This window comes from Pinus tabuliformis, chromosome 7, assembly GCF_031772625.1.
Source record: "Pinus tabuliformis cultivar Carrire ecotype Pingquan chromosome 7, CPIR1, whole genome shotgun sequence".
Classification (NCBI taxonomy): domain Eukaryota; kingdom Viridiplantae; phylum Streptophyta; class Pinopsida; order Pinales; family Pinaceae; genus Pinus; species Pinus tabuliformis.
The window spans coordinates 1,891,268,064-1,891,289,590 of record NC_142293.1 but is presented as its reverse complement, the minus strand read 5'-3'; the positions used below and the strand labels follow the sequence as shown (position 1 = coordinate 1,891,289,590).

The 21,527-nt window shown below is 40.0% G+C and overlaps 1 protein-coding gene across 1 annotated transcript in view; it reads right to left on the bottom strand.

Moving 5' to 3' along the window:
* Positions 1-21,527, bottom strand: part of LOC149256023 (origin of replication complex subunit 3-like) — a 399,611-nt gene that overhangs the window by 102,415 nt on the left and 275,669 nt on the right. The window contains exon 14 of the mRNA XM_089460641.1: positions 10,292-10,367. Coding sequence (XP_089316767.1) covers positions 10,292-10,367 — 76 coding nt within the window. The remainder of the gene's footprint in view (positions 1-10,291; positions 10,368-21,527) is intronic.

The window sequence follows — 21,527 nt, the reverse complement described above, 5'->3', positions numbered from 1 at the left end:
CCATTTCAACATATGCCCAAGCAGGATCTTTTTCTCTAGGTGCCATTTTTTGACTAGGAAAACAATCTGAAAATGAAAAAAAAAAAAAAAAAAAATTGATTCAATGTTCATTTATTTGACAAAAAACACTCTCTAAGCTTTCTTGATATGCACCTAAAATTTACTAAGCAAAAACAGATTTGTAAGGGTGGAAAAAAATACCTCCAGGCACAAACTGCCTCCTCAAGCTTGCTCCAAAAATCAGCTCTTCAATGCTGCTCCAAATGGCTGCCCAAGAAGCTCCTCACTCCAGCTACAATGCTCCTCCAAGACTCCTCACTGCTGCTCCAAAACAAGCTCAAGAACTGCTCACTAATTCTCAAAGAAGACTCTCACTCAAATGCATAAGACTGCTGTGAGTGAATGAGAGCATTTGGCTGTCTTAAATAGGGTTTGGGAGGGGGAAATGGACCCCAAAAGCACTTAACAATTTACCTCAACCCTTTGGAATCCATAAACTGATTTTAACTTTACCACAAATCCAAAAAAAAAAAGTGAAAAAAAATCATGATTTACGCTGCCCAGCCGGTTTTCATTGACTCGGCCTGGTCAATACGGACTCGGCCTGGTTGACCGAGTCAACTATGACTCGGCCTGGTCATTGGATGACTAGGCCGAATCATAGTGGACTCGGTCAACCGAGCCGGTTTGCTGGCCTGGTCGCAAATTTTTTTAATGGCTCGGTTTGACCCGGTCGTTTTTGAGTTGACTCGGCCTAGTTGTAAAACAATGTGAAATCCTGAAAACCATTAAGTCTGCGGAATTTTGAGTGAAATCTAAAATTCTAGTTCCTCCATATGAAATCCAACGAGGTCGAAACCTCTCTCAAACACCCTGAGTCATTTCATGGTAATGTTAAAAATTTAAGTAAAAGGATGAAAATGAAAATTAAAGGAAATGTCACTTTTACTTTAAGAATTTAATATTACCATTAATTTCCAACATTGTTAGGGTTGAAATGCATCAGGAAAATGACAGGGTAGGCACGCTTTTCTTGGAAGGACTATTTTTGGAGGAAAACAACCCCAAATTTCCCTCAAAACAGCTTCAAAACTCACAAAAAATGCATTTTGTAGGGGTTATACTTGCCCTGGCAATAAACTGGCCGGTTCCATCCTAAACCAGCCAGTTAGGACTGGTTAGCTCCAATTTTTTCCCAAATAGGGTGTCTAACCAGGTTTTTTGACCGATTCCAACAAGTGGACCTGCTAACTAGCCGATTAGACCGATAACCGGTTCGTTGGGCCGGTTTTGAATACTATGGGGCACATGAAATATTCAATACCTAGAAAGGGTTTGGGCAGATTCTAAATAGATCAGGAGATATTAAAATAATTAATATTTTTAATGGAGTCCCTAAGCCTAAAGTTAAGGAAAATAAAATATTAATGTGTATTAATATGAATCTGTGTTAGAATGGTCCAAAATACATAGATCAAGCCAGATCTAATCTTAGCCGTTGATTAGGGACTTAATCTCGGCCGTTGAGATGTCAACAGAAAAAGTATAAGACGAGACTTAAGGGGCACTGGAGAACACACTGAGGGAGACTAGTTAGTTCAATTTCTGGTGCAGGGTTTGCTGAGAAATTGAACTAGTGGTCTGGAGAGCAGTCAAGAGGCAGCAAGTATAGAACAGAGAGAAGGGAGATCAGCGCAGAAACGGCAGACGCAGAACCAAAGGAAGCCACGCAGAGGCAACAGAGACTGCGCAGAGCGAGAAGTGCATGCGTCATCCACGCAAAGGCTGCAGGAGTGACGCAGAAGACCAGAGAGGCTGCGTAGAGCCTCAATAGGACGACGCAGAGGGTTTCAGGTTGTAGCAGAGGTCAATAGCGCCTACGCTGGGTTTAGGAAAGCGTTAGAAGTTTGTCTATCTGTGAGTAAGCTAGTTTGGCACCCTATTGTACAAGAAAATTGTTGAATAATAAATTCCTCCCTTGCTGCACCGATTTTCCCACATTGGGTTTTTCCGGGGACATTAGTCCAAAATAACTATGTCAATGTGTGCATATTTTTGTTTCTGCATTACGATGTGATATCTGTAGCAGTATTTATTTTAATGTTTGTTGAAGTAATTTCATGAATAATTTACGATGAAATAAGTAGGAAAATTAAATCAGTTGCTGTGGTGATAGAATTTTCACAGCAGTTCAGAGGATGAACATCCCAAGTGAAGGTTTTGTAACCAACTCAACAGCATCGTCACCTGAAGTAAATCAGAATATTTCCACACACATGATAAGGGAAAGACAAACTAGAATAATTCCTTTGTTGGAATTTCTAAGTCTAACTATTAGAAATTCTTCCTGTACATTCGGATTTATCTCTTCCTACTCGTTATGTTAATTAACAAGTTATTTACCATGTAAATACTGAAAATAAATACAAGTACAGTCTCAACACATACAGATCATCAACTAAAGGAAAAACAAGCACACAAGTGACACCGTTATTTTTGAACTAATGTCCCCGAAAAAACCAATGCAGGAAAACTGGTGCAGCAATCTGAGGGTTTTATTATTAAGCAGTTTCATAATACAATCAGGGTGCCAAAAATGGCTCACCCAACAGAGAATGCCTTTGGCAGTAGTACCTCTCAGTCGGAGACAGATATTAGCCCCAATCTGCCCCACGAAATCTCCCAGCGTCAACCTCTAGGGCCTGCGTCAACCTCTAGGGCCTGCGTCAGCCTCTCTGGCCCAGCGTCAGAATCTCGGGGCTCTACGTCAGCCTCTGGAGGCTCTGCATCTCCCATGCTGGCCCTCCTCAGTCTCTGCGCAACTCCTAGCTGCCTCTGCGTGGCCTCTACATGGCTCTGCGTCAACCCTCTCCCAGCTTCTGCTTTGATGCTCCCGATACTATCTCTACCTCTCTGCTACTGTATTCACTACCCCTCAGCTGCAGCCTACAACTCTGATCACTCCTTCGATTTCCTCAACAAGCCCTGCCCCATAAAATTGAATTCTTGATCAACAAGGTGTGTTCTCCAAGTGACCCTCAAGCCTCCTTTTATACTTTTCTCGTTGACATTTCAACGGCCGAGATTAAGTCCCTAATCAACGACTAAGATTAGATCTGGCTTGAACCATGACTTTTGGACCATTCTAACTCAGTTTTATATTAATTCACATTAATATTTTATTTTCCCTAAGTTTAGACTTAGGGACACCATTAAAAATATTAATTATGTTAATATCTTCCAAACTAGTTAAATTATGTCCAAACCATTTCTGGGTATTGGAGATCTCATGTGCTTTAGTCTCTTCACCAATTTTCGTGGCTAGAGCACATTTGATGCTATCCCAAATCAACACTCCCTCTTAGCGAGGCCTGTGCTCTAGTAATACTCCTTACTGAGTATCACCTTGATCATCCGTCACCAGTTCCTGCACTAATGTTAGGCCTTCTGCCCAACATCCTCTACACTGCTGGATCATGTACTACTACCCATGGCCCTTCCACTGCCATTGTTGCATCTGTACGATAGCTCCCTCTGCATCCGTGTTGCTGCCCATACCCCTGCCATTGCCACTACTGCAACTGCACTGCAACCCCTCTCATCATGTTGTATCGTGCTACCCCTAACACTGCCACTACTAACTGTTGCACTGCATCTCGGCTACTGAGAAGTAAATAACTGATCTCCCAACTCTGACATCTCCGTCAAGCTAGAAACACTCATGATGATGAAGCTCCCACTATCACTGACAAGTGCTCCCTCTCTGACCTTTGCGTTGCTGCAATAACTTTGTGCATCTCGCACTGCTGCCTCACGCTGTCTTGGGATTCCTACACTATTGCTCCATCCACATCCGTCTCTACCGACAACCACTAGTCCTACTACTTCTCTTCGGGGTTGCCATAGCAAGGTATAATCCAAGAGGTTGGGTACCTCGAGGATCCTGCCCCTCATTGCCTGTAGTCTGTCTGACTACAGCTCGATGTCTCCCCACTTCCTCTCAAGTGGCGTATGAGCACTCATGGCACATTCATCATCTGTCTCCACTTCTTTCTCCGCCCTTGCTGGCGTAGCCTTAGTCTTAGAAACCTCTCCCTTTCTCTTCTTCCTCGGACACTGGCTCACATAGTGACCCAGTTCCCCACAGTGGAAGCATTTGACCTTGGAGAGGTCCTTCTTCTTCCCTTTCTCCTGCTTTCCCTCAAATGCTAGGGCAGCATCCTCCTCTTCATCCTTCTTGATTCTGACCCCCTTGTCGCTGCTTCCCGCCTTAGTTAGCCTTCTAATTTCTTCTTCATGAAGAGCCACCCACAGTTCCGCCCAATCTGGAAGGGTCGACCTACCCAGTATGCTCTGGACAAATATCTCCTAATCCTCTGAGACTGTGTTCAATGCGGTCCTCACCATCATGTCCTCATCCAGCGTGGCCCCTATGGAAGTCAGATGATCCTGGATCTCCTTCAATCGACCTAGGAAGGTGTTTATCTGTTCTCCCTTCTGCATCTAGTATGACTTTAGCTAATTTTCCAATAGCATCTTCCTCTGCACAGAAGTATGTTGATACAATTTCGTCAGGGCCTCCCACATCGCATTTTCCATGTCCTTTTTCGTAACATCTGGTACTACATGGCCCTTGACCCCGTCAAGGATGATGCTCTTGGCCCCCGCTAATGCCTTCTGATACTTTTAGTTCTCATCCGGGTCAACTTTGATCACTATCGCGTTCAAGGCAAAGTGCTTGAGACGATTCCTGTCTAGAACAGACAAGATCTTGGCCTTCCAGACAACTAAGTTTGAGGCTCTGTCCAGTCCGTCCTAATCTTTTACCCCGTTCACTACCATTTCGCTACTCCTCTTTCGACTCTTCCGAGTCTCTCTACTTCCCTCCTAGAAGTTCTCGATGTGACTCCCTTTGAGCCTTGATTTCCCTCCTAGAAACCCCTCTGCCAATGTCGAGATGCCCCCACTCCAATCATTATTGTAGTTGCACCATTGATCCAAATTTCTTGGCTAGAAATCCTCGGCAGCTACTCCTTCCTCCTTGGTCTTGCCCTATTAGGTATTGTTCTCACCACAGTACCGCACCAGCTCCACTCTGCAACTTACCCACAGCCTCCTATGCCCCAGTAAACTGAAGGTTAGAGCCTCTAGGCTCTGCGCAATCCCGGCACCAGCAAAAACCACACCTCGTGGCCACGGGCGTCAATCCTTCCTCACTAAGAAAAATGATGAGACACTTCATAGGTCAGGTCTACTCTTCTTTGCCACTGCGTTGATCCTCTTCCCGGCTCAAACTGATGACGCAGGCACTATGTCACCCCTTCCTTGCTACTTTTTTGCTAGGAACAACTTTCGTCACTCGAGATAGTTGTTTCTGCTGCTGCTGCTCTACTCGGTTGATGCCGTCAATTATCTTGTGATCTGCAACCACGCTCCAATACCATGTAGGAATTTCTAAGTCTAACTGTTAGAAATCCTTCTTATGCTTTCTAATTTATCTCTTCCTACTTGTTTTGTTAATTAACAAGTTATTTACCATGTAAATACTGAAAATAAATACAAGTACAGTCTCAACACATACAGATCAGCAACTGAAGGAAAAACAAGCACACTAGTGACACCATTATTTTTGGACTAATGTCCTAGAAAAACCCAATGCGGGAAAATCTATGCAGTTTCAGAATACAATCTGGGTGCTAGAAATGGCTCACCCAACACAAAATGCCCTCAGCAGTAGTACCTCTCAATCGGAGACAGATATCAGCCCCAATTTGCCCCACAAAATCTCCTAGCGTCAACCTCTCTCGCCCAGCGTCTTCCCAGCGTCAGCCTTTCTGGCCCAGCGTCAGCCTCTTGGGGCTCTGCATCAGCGTTTGGAGGCTTTGCGTCTCCCACGCTGGCCCTCCTCAGTCTCTGCGCAGCTCATGGCTGCCTCTGCCTGCTTCGGTGTGGCCTCTAGCTGGCTCTGCGCCAACCCTCTCCCGGCTTCTGCACTAATGCTCCCAGTACTGTCTCTGCCTCTTTGCTACTGCATTCACTGCCCCTCAGTTGCAACTCTGATCACTCCTTTGATTTCCTCAGCAAGCACTGCCCTAGAAAATCGAATTCTTGATCAACTCGATGTGTTCTCTAAGTGACCCTCAAGCCTCCTCTTATACTTTTCTCGTTGACAATTCAACAGCCGAGATTAAGTCCCTAATCAATGGCTAAGATTAGATCTGGCTTGATCCATGACTTTTCGACCATCCTAACTCAATTTTATATTAATTCACATTAATATTTTATTTTCCCTAAGTTTAGACTTAGAGACTCCATAAACAATATTAATTATTTTAATATCTTCCAAACTGGTTAGATTCTACGCAAAACATTTCTGGGTATGGGAGATCTCATATGCTTTAGCCTCTTCACCAATTTTCATGGCTAGAGAACATCCGATGCTACCCCAAATCAACATCCTTATCTACATCTAAATCACAAGAATAGACATCTTAATCAATCTATGAATCTGTATCACTTCAAACTTAAACAACAAACTTATGTTCTAAAGACTACTAATGTCAGTACAATTCAGTCTTCTGATAACAATTCACACAATGTATCTAGTAACCGCAAGATTCCACAAAAGATTAATTTAGGATGGTCAGATCCATTCTCAGTTCGAAAATTTTGTTTATCACTCACAGGATCATATCGTCTTGTATCAATGAAGATGACATTTCCGAGACGAGACATTCAAAATAGAAAAAGGGATCAAGCCTTTTTATCAGTAAGCTTTGAGGACAAAGCTTGTTGAAGAGGAAGACAATGTTATACTTGCCTGAGGTATATAAGCAGACTCTCACCCTCATTTGTAATCATCTCACTTGCATTCAAATATTTTTGTATAATATATTATCTGTCTCATGATGGACATTCTTATATACCAGATCTTCTGAGTATTCTGCTGCATATACGAACCTTGTTTGTAAAATTGGTATCAGAGAATTCCTTTGCATATACGAACTTTGTTCATTATAATAACCGTTATCTTCTAAACATGAAATGGAAGCCAAATTTATTTGCAAACCTAGTACATAAAGTATGTTATTAAGATGAACATTCTCTCCTAATTCCAACTTGATCGATGCAGATCCAATGCTTACAATAGGGTAGCTATTCTTGTCTCCAAGTTCCACCTTGTGATATGAACTTCCTTTCAATAGACTTGAGAGTTGGTCACGTTCACCTGTCATATGCCTTGATGCACCACTATCGATCAACCACATATCATCATCTTCAATGTAACCTGTAAGAACAAAGAAGTAATAAAAATCTTTGTGACTTTCATCCTTGAATTTCTTGTGGTGCTCCTCATCTTTTGTTGTAGATGCATGATGTTTGTGTTTCCTCTTCTTGTCCTTTGATGCTTTCGGACAATTGTTTCTATAATGTCCAAACTTATGACATCCATAACATTGGACTTCAGATAAGTCTCTTTCTCCTTGAGGCTTACGTCTTCTGCGTGCATTCTTATTTTGAAAGCTAAACTTCTTTTTATCATTATTCCTTCTAGATTTTGCAGAAAAGGTATGAGATTTTCCTTCATCAAGTCTTTGGATCTTCCCTTTGTTAGTTTTTGGTAGCATCGGATGTGCTCTAGCCATGAAAATTGGTGGAGAGGCAAAGGCACATGAGTTCTAAAGAACCCAAAAACTGTTTGGTGAAATTCCACCTGGATTGTATTTTATTAAAATAATTAATATTTTTAATAGGGTTCCTAAGTCTAAACTTAAGAAAATTAAAGTATTAATGGGTATTAATCAAAATATGGGTGAGAATGATCTAGAAGGCGAATCAAGTCAAGTTTTAATCTTAGCCATTGATTAGAGACTTAATCTCGGCCGTTGAAGTATCAATAAGAAAAGTATAAGAAGGAGGCTTGGGGTTCATTCAGAAAAAACACACGGAGAGAATGAATTGATCTGGAGTTCGATTTCTAGGGCTAGGAAGCTAAGAATTTGAAATGGGTGATCATTCTGCAGCAAAGGGGCAAGGATAGTTCGGGAGTACTGACAGAGAGAAAGAGAGAAGCTAGTGGAGGCAGGGCAGTAGCTAGGAGAACTGACTTTGGGCCAATCTAGCCCTGACGCAGAGCCAGAAGGGCCAGCTAGCATAGAAACAGTAGCTACCCTCAACGCAAAGAGCGGAACTGCCAGAACAACCGAGTAGGTTGATGCAGAAGACAAAAGAGACAGTGCAACGCTGACGCAGAGCCTGTAAGGCTGACACAGGGCTAAAGCAGAGGTAGTCGGGGTTAGCCAGTTTTGCTGTTGGATCCGCCGGAATCTGCCGAGTTAAGTGAGGTGAAATTCACTCAGTTTTTCCCCCATTGTATTTTCTCTTTCACTAGATTGTCGGGAGGGCATCTAGCATTGTATTCAGAATTACTGCTTAATAATAGAAACCCTCAGATTTGTTGCACCGGTTTTCCCGCATTGGGTTTTTCCGGGGACTATTTTGTCCAGAAATAACTATGTCCTATGTATCTTGTTCTTTGCTCAATTTTTTCTTCCTTGAGAGAGAGGGATTCAACAAGATGTGATATTCAACTTTCTTCCTTCACTAAACCTCTGATAACATGTTAAAAATTCTAGGACAATGTACTGATTTCTGAACACTGAGAATTACTTACGATTTTATATATACAATCCTTTTAACAATTACCACTTTTTCATCAAGCAATTATACTTCAGAATATCAATCATACAAGAGTAAGAAAGCAGAGATCACAGTGCACACTATCAACACAATAATTACACAATATTGTATAAAACAATATCTGTCATTATAATTCAATCTTATTGCTTGTCAAATGAGATTAGTCTCAATCTACAATCTACAGCATACCATCTCATTTCTTATTCAAGAATGTCATTGCCTAACTTTTCTTGCATGAGCTACAAATAGATTATCTTCTAAGTTCTTAGCCACCTCATCCACATGCATATCTTCAATGCTCATTTCAACAAATATTAAATAGTATTTTTACATGGGTCACCTTTGTTACATGTTCAATATACTAAATAACCTCTAAACCTGTTTATGGATTTAAACATACTATTGAGGCAAAAAGTTAGCATTGTGAACTTTATTAGTCACAAATGTCAAGCTTGCTTGCAACGTTACCATAAGAAAATGGTGTACAGTTGTCGTAGCAATGTTGGAAAACTCAAACTCGAGAATAACCCAGCAAACGTCAACAACTTAAAAATGGGAAAAGCTTTGAAAAGATAGACAATGATTTGATGAAAAGATGGCAAGCATTAAAAAATGCAAAATATTTCACATTTTCTGTTTAAAATTAAATGTGAAGTATAGATTTTAATTTTTTCATTTTAAAATATTTCATCTTTTTTTTATGTCAGCTTTATTTTTTAGAAACAAATCACATTTTTTTCAAAAGTTCAACAAACTCAAGAGTGTAGTACTGGTCACAAAGGCTTTTGAAGATCTGGAAAAAAAACTGAGAAATTGTTGATTTTTCGATAAATTTTTCTACACTATACAGTACAACTAGATCATGTTTAAATGCATGAGACAGTTCCTTCTCTATAACAAGAATTGTGGCAGTAAATGATTTGTACTCACAAGGCCTTTGCATCCTTTGTAGCTTGTAGAACATTTCCTTCCTTATAATTCAGTTTGCACAACACTTTCTTATCATAAAGGACACTGTACATCTTTATAATGTTTTAGAAGTTATAAACTTATTTTGCATACAAAGTGACGGGTTCCTATCATCTAGACACTAATACTAATATGAACATTATTCACATGTTCTTAAGTGAGAACATTGTTTGTATAATCTTCTAATATATAATGCTTGAATTCAGTTTGCATTTCGAAGAGGAACACAATTGCAATAAGCGAATGCATGTGGGAGATCAAGTAAAATGAGGAATAATTGTCAAGGATACAAAAAAAATCAAATTTGAAGTTTTTAATGCCCAGCGTTGCTCAGAAAAAAAAGAATTTTTTTTTTCATTTTCAGAATTTTCTACCAATTCTTTTAATTTCATTTGCTAGACGGATGCATATAATATCAAAAACTACAAACGATTGGTAAAGAGGCAGATATCAAATGAAATGACGTGCTCAAGTCCATTGGGTTATCCTAAAAAGGTTACATGAATGTAAAAATTATAAAAATTGGTTGGACCTAAGACTAAGCAAGCAATGATTATTAATATAAATAAAGCATACATGCATTTATATGAACACACATATGTACGGATTCAGGAATTCTTACCGACTGCAATGTATTAACTTGCTTGTAGCATATTATTTCATGGAAAGGCATGGATTCTATTGGTTTCAAACACTCTCTGCATGGTTACCACAAAATATGTTATTTTGTATTGTGCAAATCTAATACTACAACTACCAAACAATGCAAGAGAGGATCACTAAGATTTTCATATATCAAACACAGGCTATTCCCCATGCAACTAACAAGACAAAATATATTTTCCTAAATTTGTTTTCATAGTCTAATCAAGCTAGAACAAGCAATTAACTAAAATGCCTCAACACTCGAAACTTATTCAGTACCAGGTTGCTACTTCTAATTTCAGAACCCACTTTTACTACTCTTTGTTATGCAACCCTACAATAGTGCAATAGACATCAATATAAGGCTCTACCATGTTGCAGTGATCTCAAAGCAAATGAATCTTTGCCCTTTAGAGATCAAGAAGAAATGATCATTCCTTGGATTCTATAACGTTTAGAAACCCCCTTTACTACAAATGAAAACTGCCTTCTCTTAGACCTAAGGTTCAAAACCTTTCATACCCTATCCAACGCCTTTAATGTAAATATCTCAGTACAATCACAATTAGCAAACCATGAATTTCAGTAAAAATAAAACTATTTTATATTAATAATTAAATGTCAATCACAGAATTGGTTGTAACTTACACAACTATATATATATATATATATGAATGATGCATATCAAACCTGTCAAATTCAGCCAACTTATAATCTAAGGCTCTAAGCCTGCCTGGTTTCTTTAGAAAAAGCATCAGCTTATATGTTGATTGGAACTCAATCTTTGTTTTCCTAATAACATAGAACTCAAACTGAAATAGCTAATTATTATACATCCCCCCTTTGTTTACTCTCAAATAAAGGCTTCGAATACAAAGCATTTAAATAGTGGTCAATGTTGTACCTTGGAAGACAACCTCTCACTGAGGAGAGGTAAGTGCCCAAGACATTTGTTTAAAACTATAATGAAATAAGTTTGTTGTCCCATTGTTTTAAAACACCAGAAATTATACTTATAAAGACAGTGCCTCTTAATCTTCTATGGGAAAAACAACCTTTCAAAGTGGCCTTCTGATGTTGAATACAACTTTAATGGAAGTGTAGTGAGAAAAAATGGTGAGAAGTCTTCAACAACAGGCTGCCAAATGCAGAATCTTTTGTCTTCAACTTTAGAGGAAATATGTAATTAACATGGAATGATATATAGAAAAGAGGAGCACATAATTAAGGTACTTTTAACTTTAACTCACAGGAATCTGATTTTTGCAGAACTGTAAAATTAAAGGCCAGCAACTTCATTACTCTCTTCTATGAAAGAAAAACATAAAATGAAAAATAACAGGAAACACATTTTATACTCAACATGTGTTTGGAATCACTTTGAAATCTATATTCAAATCCACAAAAAGATTGAGAATACAAGTAGTTTCTACTTCTGAGGTCCAAAACTCAGAACCTTCACTTCTCTTTCTGAATTGATTTTATACAAAATTTCAAAAAGGACAGTTACGAAACTGTCAACTGCCAAAACTACTAACTTCCTAAACTACTTTGGAATTAATTGTTCTTCCAAACATTACATTTTTAAAAGGAGAAAACATAAATACATCATTTCAGAAATATCTAAAAAGGAACTACTATATGACAGGTGGAACTGCTTCATTTAGTAACTGAGACTCCGGTGCAGATGAAGGTCCAACTTCTGCACTTCTTGCTGTTGGTGACATCCATTCTCTGCATTTTTTCCAGATGGTTGTATTTAAACTTGGACTCTTGACAAACCTTTGTGTGTCATTATCAAATTGGTGATTCTACTGTATGTTGCTTTGTCAATAAAAAGAGTTCTCATTAACCATAAAAGTGGAAAATCCCTGTGTAAATAATTCACAATCGTTGCTCCCTTCAGCACTGTTGTTCTTTCATGAGTTGAACTGATTTTGCTCTTGGCCTCCACCAGCAAAGTCTCATAAGTCTGCCAGGGTAATAGATTTCCCTGCCAGTCCCAACATGAAGGCAAATCTGCTCTAGTTCTTTTATCAAAATCATTATTGAATTTCATTACAACTTTTACCTCTGTTAATTTTGTCTCTGCTGTCTTCTTGTACAGGTTTTTCACAATCATTTTATTAATCTCTAAAACATACTCAGTTATGTCCAATGTTCCACCAAGTCTCCAGGACGGGGAGACGCGGGTGTGGGGAGATGCACAAAGGGGACGTGTGGGAGAACCCTGAAATTTTAGGGAAATTTAGGGGAGACGGGGGGACGTCGAGGTATATATAATATAATTTTTAATTATATATATATATATTATATATATGTATATAATTTTGAAATTTTCATGTTCATATTCATTGTTCAATAATGCTAATTCATCAAGATTCAATATCATAAGATTCAATATGAAATATTCAAATACAATGTACATTGATCCATATCATTCATCAATCATCATTCTATAATTTACATCATTCAATAATTTACATTGAATCATTGATTTAAAAATTAAATTGAAAATTGAAAATTCTGAATTCATCATTCTAGTCTTCTAGATTCTAAATTGAACACTAAATTAAAATTTTCAATTTATATAACTCAAAGTTTCAAACTCAAAAATAGTTAAGAGTGAAGAGTCGGTCATCAATATCTAGTGTCACAACTCAAATGTTAAAACTTAAAAGTAAAAATGGAAAATGAACACTGAAAATAAAATCAACTTCAAGGACTCAATCTCAATGATTGGTCCTCTACATCCATCTGCTGCATGAAGTCATCAGGAACATCAATGGGAATGTCATTATCTGAGTCAAAGTCACTCTCTTGAGTAACCAATGGAACTCCAACCAAACTATGCTGCAACTCATCTGGTCCATCCTCATCATCTATCTGTGGACTATCCTCTGGATCCACATCCCATCGTGTCGCTGGTCCCCTCCGATACTCTGGCGTCTTCCTATGTGCAAGACGTAGAGAACTATGCACTACAACTAGCTTCTCTGCTCTCCTAGAGGAAAGTCTATTCCTCTTGATAGAGTGGATGAAGCTATATGTGGACCAATTCCTCTCTGTTGCAGAGGAACTAGCAATATGAGACAATAAGCGAATAGCAAGATGTTGGATCTCTGGAGCCTCATCCTCATGCATGGTCCACCAACCAATGGGGTCAGTCTGGCCTAAATCATTGCGATCTTCCCTTGCATCCGGCTTGTTGAAGGGACCACTGAGACTTGCAAATTGCATCCACTATCTCCTAATGGATCTCCCTTCTTCTGAACTATACATCTTTGTAATGGCTGCTCGAAATCCCTTTTTGACCTCTGGATCTTCAATGGGAAGAATTCTACCACTTCTTGCCACATACCATTTTGGGTTGAGTGCATATGCCGCCATGTGCAAAGGTGTATTCATTCGATCCCACCTACGCTGAATAATGGATCGAATCTCAGTCGTATTGAACTCTAAGGAAGGATCTTTCTCACGAATGGCCACCCTTACTTGATCCAACATATTATCAAAAGTCTCATAGATTTCTCCAACAGTAGGAGAATCTATGTCAATGTAGCGAATGACCTCAACTACAGGACGTAAGAGTGACAACAAATAACCACAATCTGTCCACCAATCATTATCCAATATCTGAATCCTGATTTTCTTCCCTTCCTCTGTCTTGGATTCTGCCCATCTGTTCCAATCTAGAGTCACAACCATCGCCTGCAATGTTGACTGCACCTCCAACATCCTCTCTAATAAAAGAAAATAACTAGCATATCTGGTATCGGTAGGCTTGAGGAATTCCTTCCTCGCATGAGACCTGTACATGGCTAAGGAGGTGTGGTGATTGCAAATAAACATTTGCACATTTCTTGCAGCTGTCACTAAGTTAGATACCCACTCAATTTTGCCAATGTCTTTCAATGCATTATTGAGTGCATGCACACAACAAGGAGTCCAGAAAATATGTCTTTATTTACTCTGAATCATTAATCCTACTGATCTACACACTGTTGCTGCATCTGTCACAACCTGTACAACATTTATAGAGCCAACCTCCTCTATAGCATCACGAAGAAGCTCAAATTGGAAAGTTGCATCTTTGCGCTTTCCAAAACAATCATTAGCTCTAAGAAAGAAAGGCCCCTCTCGGCAAGTGACTATGATGTTGATAAGTGGACGTTTGGCAATGTCTATCCACCCATCCATAACAATAGAACAACCTTCCCTCAACCATGTCTGCCTCAAAGTTTCCTTTTGCACATTAATATTGGCCACTTGCCTTTCTAATATCACTATCCTCAACTTATGTTCACCTGGGGGCACATATGAGGGTCCTGCTATTGCAATTGCCTTGACCATCTCCTTGTAGTAAGGAGAACAACTAACATGGAAAGGAATTCGTTGGCAAAAACAAATTTGCCAATGGCATCATCTGTATCATCACAGTTCAACTTACTGTACATCCCTGCAAAAGTTGGTCCCACTGCACAAGAGCGGGAACCCTTAATCCCAATATGAGATGGTGGAGGCATATCTTTCTTTGATTTTCTTCTTGAGCTTGTGGCTTCATTAAAAAAAAATTGAGGTTGGGCCATGACATTTTTGCTTGAGAACATGCCCTTTGCATCTGCTGCCATTTGCATTCTCAAGAGCTCTGATTTTTGCAGCAGTGTTAAATGTGAACATATGCTAACCCCTTTGCCACCTACACCCAAAAGATGCATCCTGAGACGACTATAACTCCCAGCCCAAGAATGGGCACAAATGTTGCATTTCCAATGGCGTGTCCCACCTCTTGTGCTTCCCGGTTTTGGTTGGGTTGAAGAGCCAGTGATTTTGGTAGCATATAGCAAAAGAGGTTTGCTTGGATTGAATGTCCCCTTTGCATATTCTGCCAATGACTTTGATGGGGTTGGAGTCGTTGAAATGACATCAGCACTAGCTGTACTACTGACATGGGTTTCATTCCTTGTTGATGGCGTTTCAGTTTGAAGAGGACTTCTTGTTTCAGTTTGAGAATCATATTCATTTTCAGTTTGACTGTCACTGCCACTTTGGTTGTTGTCACTCATTTTGCAAATAGTTTATTTTGCAGATTTTGTATTATTTAATGCCCGGCAAGAAGGGTTTGCTTAAAAAAAATAAAATTTAACCGGTGAATTTAACAAACAATTTAAATTTTATAGTTCTGAGTTTTAAAAAAAAAAATTAAACAGTGAATTTGACAAACAATTGAATTTACAGTTCCGAGTTTTTTAATTTTTATTGCCATGTAAATAAGAAAACTTCAAAACTTTAACAGTGAAACATGAAAAAAAAAATTAAAAAAAATTGCAGCCAAATTCACTGTGTATAGTCTGGAGCAACTGCGTGGATTTTGGACAGGTCTTGAGCAGTGGCGTGGTCCTGAGGGCTGGTGGACGCGAGGATGGGTAGTCGAGCTGCCAGCGGCCCAACACTCTGCAAATGCGTGGAAGTTTGGAACAGCATTACACTTTACAGGCTTACAGCAAAGCTGCCGGCTGCGTGGAGGGCGCCGGTATAGCAGCAATGCTGCCTGTGTGGAGGGTTTGGTAAAATTTAAAACAGTTTAATAATAATATTAAATAATGCATGGCCTAAAGGCTGAATCGAATTAAAATTTAGACAAAACAAAAATTACCAGCGGCAACACGCTGTTTCAGTTTCAGTTTGGAGATCTGCCTTTGTCACAGGTCTGTATCTGTTAGGGCTCAATTCTGCCTTTTTTCATAAGTCTTCACATAGCTGAGGATAACAGTGGTCTACTTCTGCCTCAAGACTGAAGTTGCAGAGATCTGCTCCTTGCCTTAGGGATGAACTGAGGTCAGTAGCAGACCTTTTCCCAGGGCTGAGACTGAGGTCCAATAGGAGTATGACAGCAGTTACAAAGTGAAAATACTGCTCCAAAAAACAAACCAGAAATTATGACCAGAAAAGTGTAGGTATTTACAGGGTAAGTTCCTCAGAAAGAACACCAAAAGGACACCGCTCACAACCAGATCTCAAATCAATACACCAGTATTTTTGACGTGGTTAAAACCCTCAAAGTGCAAAGAGGGAAACAGTCCACGGCCTGTCCCAACGTGGGTACTACAGGCAATTTATTAATCAAAGAATGAAAATTTAAATAAGCTTCTCTCATGCACGGATTACCCGAACAATGACCCTCCATGCGCTTTAAATAGAACTTATGGACCAATCGGGTGTCAAGCCACGGATCAAGTGTCGGTAATACCGAGGTGAGAGTGAACCGTCGGATCACTACATATCGTGACCGTCGGATTGTAAGTTACAAAATGTACAACGGTAAAGAAACACACTTTACCTAACTCTAACCTAACTCTATACTAGACCAAGTTGAACTTAACTATATCCTATGTGTCGGAATATCCCAACATCCCCCCTTAAGAACAACTTGGGATAGGATTGAAGGATTTACAAATATGACACAATAGGAGAAGGAATGAGGCACTAGAGCCTATCCCCCCTTAGTGACAACTTCCTGAACTCCAAGCATATATCGAAGTTTAGTGAACTTCGCCTCTGTGAGAGCCTTTGTGAAGATGTCTGCAACCTGATCATCTGTTGGACAATATTGCACTTCAAGAACATGGTCATGAATGAGCTTTCTGATGAAGTGCATGTGTAGTTCAATGTGTTTGCTGCGCTGATGCTGAACTGGATCTTTGCATAGCTGAATGGCACTTTGATTATCACACCAAAGTGTGGTTGGATGCTGCTGCTCAAAGCCAAACTCTGATAGGATCTGACGAAGCCACAAGGCTTCCTTACTAGCTTCCACGGCACCACGATACTCTGCTTCTGCTGACGAAAGAGAAATGGCAGCCTGTTTCTTACAAGCCCATGTAATAGGTCCTGAACCAAGAGTGAAGACATAACCGGCAGTAGACTTCCGATCATCAGGGTCACCAGCCCAATCAGAATCAGTGAAACCAACTAACAGAGGAGCTGCTTTGGTATTGTAATGAATCCCAAACTGTACTATACCTCGAACATAACGAAGTATTCTTTTAGCTGCTTTCCAATGACTTTCACGGGGGTTTTGCATAAAACGAGCAACAAGGCCAACAGCAAAGGAAAGATCAGGACGAGTATGGGTTAAATACAAGAGTTTTCCGACAAGTTGACGGTATAAGGTAGCATCAACTTCAGGAGAAGTACAAGAGACTGAAAGTTTGACTCCATACTGAAAGGGAGAAGGGGCTGGCTTACAGTCTTCCATGTGAAAATGACGAAGAATATCACAAGCATACTTGGACTGGGAAAGGAAAATACCCTCCTGGGATTGCAAGACTTGAAGACCGAGAAAATAGTGTAAGTGTCCTAAGTCTATCATTTCAAATTTCTTTTTAAGGCTGGACTTCACATGGTTTATAAGGTTGGGATCACTACCAGTAAGAATAAGATCATCAACATAAAGAACAAGGATGATAAGAGAGTTGCCCACATTCTTGGTGTAGACAGTATTGTCAGAATGACACCTAGAAAAGCCAGATTCTAAAAGAAAGCTATCCATTTTGGCATACCAAGCCCGAGGAGCTTGCTTGAGGCCATAAAGGGATTTCTTAAGTCGACAAACAAGGCTGGAGTCTGTTTGTATGAAGCCAATGGGTTGTTCCATATAGATTTCTTCCTGCAAGTCCCCATGTAAGAAGGCAGATTTAACATCCATCTGATGGACTTCCCATTTTAAAGAGGCAGCAAGGGAAAGAACAAGGCGGATAGAGTTCATTTTGGCAACAGGGGAGAAGGTTTCAGTGTAGTCAATGCCTTCAACCTGTGAAAAGCCCTTAGCAACGAGACGAGCTTTATGTTTATCAACTTTCCCATCTGGTCCATACTTGGTTCTGTAAACCCATTTACATCTAACAAGTTTGCGTCCCTTTGGTAGAGGAACAAGATCCCATGTATCATTTGTCATCAATGAATGATATTCTTCATTCATAGCTGCCTCCCAATGTGGATGGCCTGAAGCTTCTGCAAAAGTGTCAGGATCATGATTTACTGGAGCTTGAGCCAGTAAAGAAGAGGCTCTTTCAAACTGAGAACGTGTACGTCGCTGATCTGTAGGATCACCGGCAAGATCACCTGCTGCATCCCGAGTAGCACGGACCCATCGTGGAAGTTGAGGATCCTGAGAAGGAGGGGGAGAGGGGGGAGGGGGGGGGGGCCTTGGTTTGCGTGCTTGCCTTGAGAAAACTCTTTTTCCCTACAAAACACAAAACCCAACACGAATATGCAAAGAAAAACGAACCTTGCGGCTCAAAGTTAGCTTTAGCCAAAAAACTAGAAATTTTAAAAAAAAATCTCAAAGTTAGCTTTAGCCGAAAAACTAAATATTTTTCTCAATGTTTCTGATTTTCCGAGATCACACTAAGGTGCAGGGAAAAGAGCATACACATGAGAAAAATCCTTCCTTTCTGTTTCTGATTTGCCTAGATCGCACAGAGTCGCAGGGCAAAGAGCATACGCAGAAATGAAAGGTATAGATTCGGTTAAAAAAAAGGGCTAAATAAACCGAAACCGAAATAAGCAGAGAGAAAATAACAGTAAACTGCAAAAAAAACACTGTATACCTCCCGATCTGAAAAATGACGCAGCTAGGGCTACCGGAAACCTTTTCGCGTGAAACGAAAGGGGTTCCTCACTGGAACAGATGCTCCGAACGCAACAGAACAGTCCTCTCGGCCCGAAAGCAGTCAGAAACAGCAGATCTAGGAAACGACAACCGCATGCAGTTCTACCGGCTTCAGATTTGGATCACCAACGGACGCGGCCCTCAAATAGCTCCGATACCATGTAGGTATTTACAGGGTAAGTTCCTCAGAAAGAACACCAAAAGGACACCGCTCACAACCAGATCTCAAATCAATACACCAGTATTTTTGACGTGGTTAAAACCCTCAAAGTGCAAGGAGGGAAACAGTCCATGGCCTGTCCCAACGTGGGTACTACAGGCAATTTATTAATCAAAGAATGAAAATTTACATAAGCTTCTCTCATGCACGGATTACCCGAACAATGACCCTTCATGCGCTTTAAATAGAACTCATGGACCAATCGGGTGTCAAGCCACGGATCAAGTGTCGGTAATACCGAGGTGAGAGTGAACCGTCGGATCACTACATATCGTGACCGTTGGATTGTAAGTTACAAAATGTACAACGGTAAAGAAACACACTTTACCTAACTCTAACCTAACTCTATACTAGACCAAGTTGAACTTAACTATATCCTATGTGTCGGAATATCCTAACAAAAAGCCCAAGACTTGTGACCAGAGAAGCCCAACAAAACCACCTCAAAGATAGCAAAAAATCCATGAAATTACTTCACAAAATCACCTCAGAAACGAGTTTTTCTTGTTTGAATTCGGTAGTCAAATGAAGAGGCCCAGCTTCAATATATTCAAGATTACGCTGAATCGCTGATATGCTGCCGCCTGCGTGGAGCAAGAGGGAGGATGCCACTGCAAGTTTGCAACGTAACTGCTAAGTGCTAACAGCAAGCCGCTACGTGGAGAAGAGGGAGGATGCGCTGAAGCTCTGAGGCTCTCGTGGGCGCAGTGGGAGCAGATGTAAGAAAAAAATGCGTTGAGGTAAGAGCATAATGAATGGCGGCAGAATGAAAACTTGAAAAGTAGAGTTAACCCTAACTTTTCAATGTTCATGTAATTTTTTATTTGTAATTGTTAATTTAGTTTATTTTTATTTTTTATGTTTTTTTAATAAATTAATTTTCATTTTTTTTAATTTTTTTTTTGCTTTATAAAGGGTAATTAGACAAAAATGAAGGGGGGATGCCCAGAAGAACCCCATTTTCGGGGGACGCCCAGAAGAACCCCATTTTTGGGGGGGATGCCCAGAAGAACCCCTTTCGGGGAGTCGAGTCTCCCACACTAGGGAAACGCACCCCCCTTGCGTCTCCCGAGTCTCCCCAAAAGGGGGACGTGGGGAAACGCACCCCCTTGCATCTCCCCGAGTCTCCCCAAAAGGGGGACATGGGGAAACGCACCCCCGAGAGTCTCCCCGTCCCGAGTGCGTGGGGTGCGCGCACCCCACCCTGGGGGACACATCCCCGTGGAACATTGGTTATGTCTTCAACTCCTAACTCAACTGCTGTGAAGATCTTGGGTTAAGGAGATCAATCATTTTCTTAGCAAACTGAGCTCGTTGCTGTAATTTTTGTTGATTAGCAGTGATTAAGTTTTCCAGGTCCCTGACAATGATTTTCTCTTCTTCAACTAAGCCAATGATTCCCAAATATTCCTTATGTTATGAATGATGTCATTCCATAGAATTTCACTTGCATGAATAAGGGACATATTTCCCTCCACCTTCTCCTTTAGCTCCTTAATTTCTTGAGAAGCAATCTGAAAATCATTTATGTACTTCTCAGCATTCTCCTTGGACATGGCCAATTCTCTTTCAGTGGCTTTTATAATCTTCAAGGCACTCTCATAATCTCTTTGAACTTTCTTCATCTCATTCTCAGAAATTTGTAGCTCAGTCATGACTCTAGTTAGTTTATCAGCTGGGTCTTTAGAATCTGATTGTACTAAGATAGTACAAACATGAGAGTCAATAATTTGCTGCAAAACAGAATTCATTTCCTTTAGCAAGGCAATCTCATCATTTCTTTGTATAAGTTCATTAGTTAATGCTTCCTTTTCTTTTTCCACTAGTGCTGCTTCTAAAGCCATAGGACGTTCTATAGAGGGCATCTTCAATTTCTTCCTGAGCACCTGAATTTTTGTTTTAGCTCCCTGTAACAACTTCTGAACAACACTTCTATCCTCTAGATTGACCCCAATTTTAACAATCAATTTCTTTAATTCTTCATTTTGAGTAGTTAAAGCTCTAGAATTTGCTTTTTCTAATTTCAATTTAACCACCTTTTCTAACAAAGCTTCAGCTTTGCTAGCAACCAAGAAAGTCTTTTTTCAAATCACTATAAATCAATTCCCCAGTCTGCCTATGTAAGTTGATTTTATCAAGCAGTGGGATTTCTCTAGCATTTACTATCAAGTTGATAGTCTTGAAACCTGATGAAGAAGACACAGTTAAAGTAGAGGGGTGAGAGAAAGCTAGTTTGAGCTAATTTCTCTCCAAATCCATGGCAGAAAGCAATCTAGTCTGGTAATTTGAGATAAATTGAGCTTCCAATTGGGACGCCAT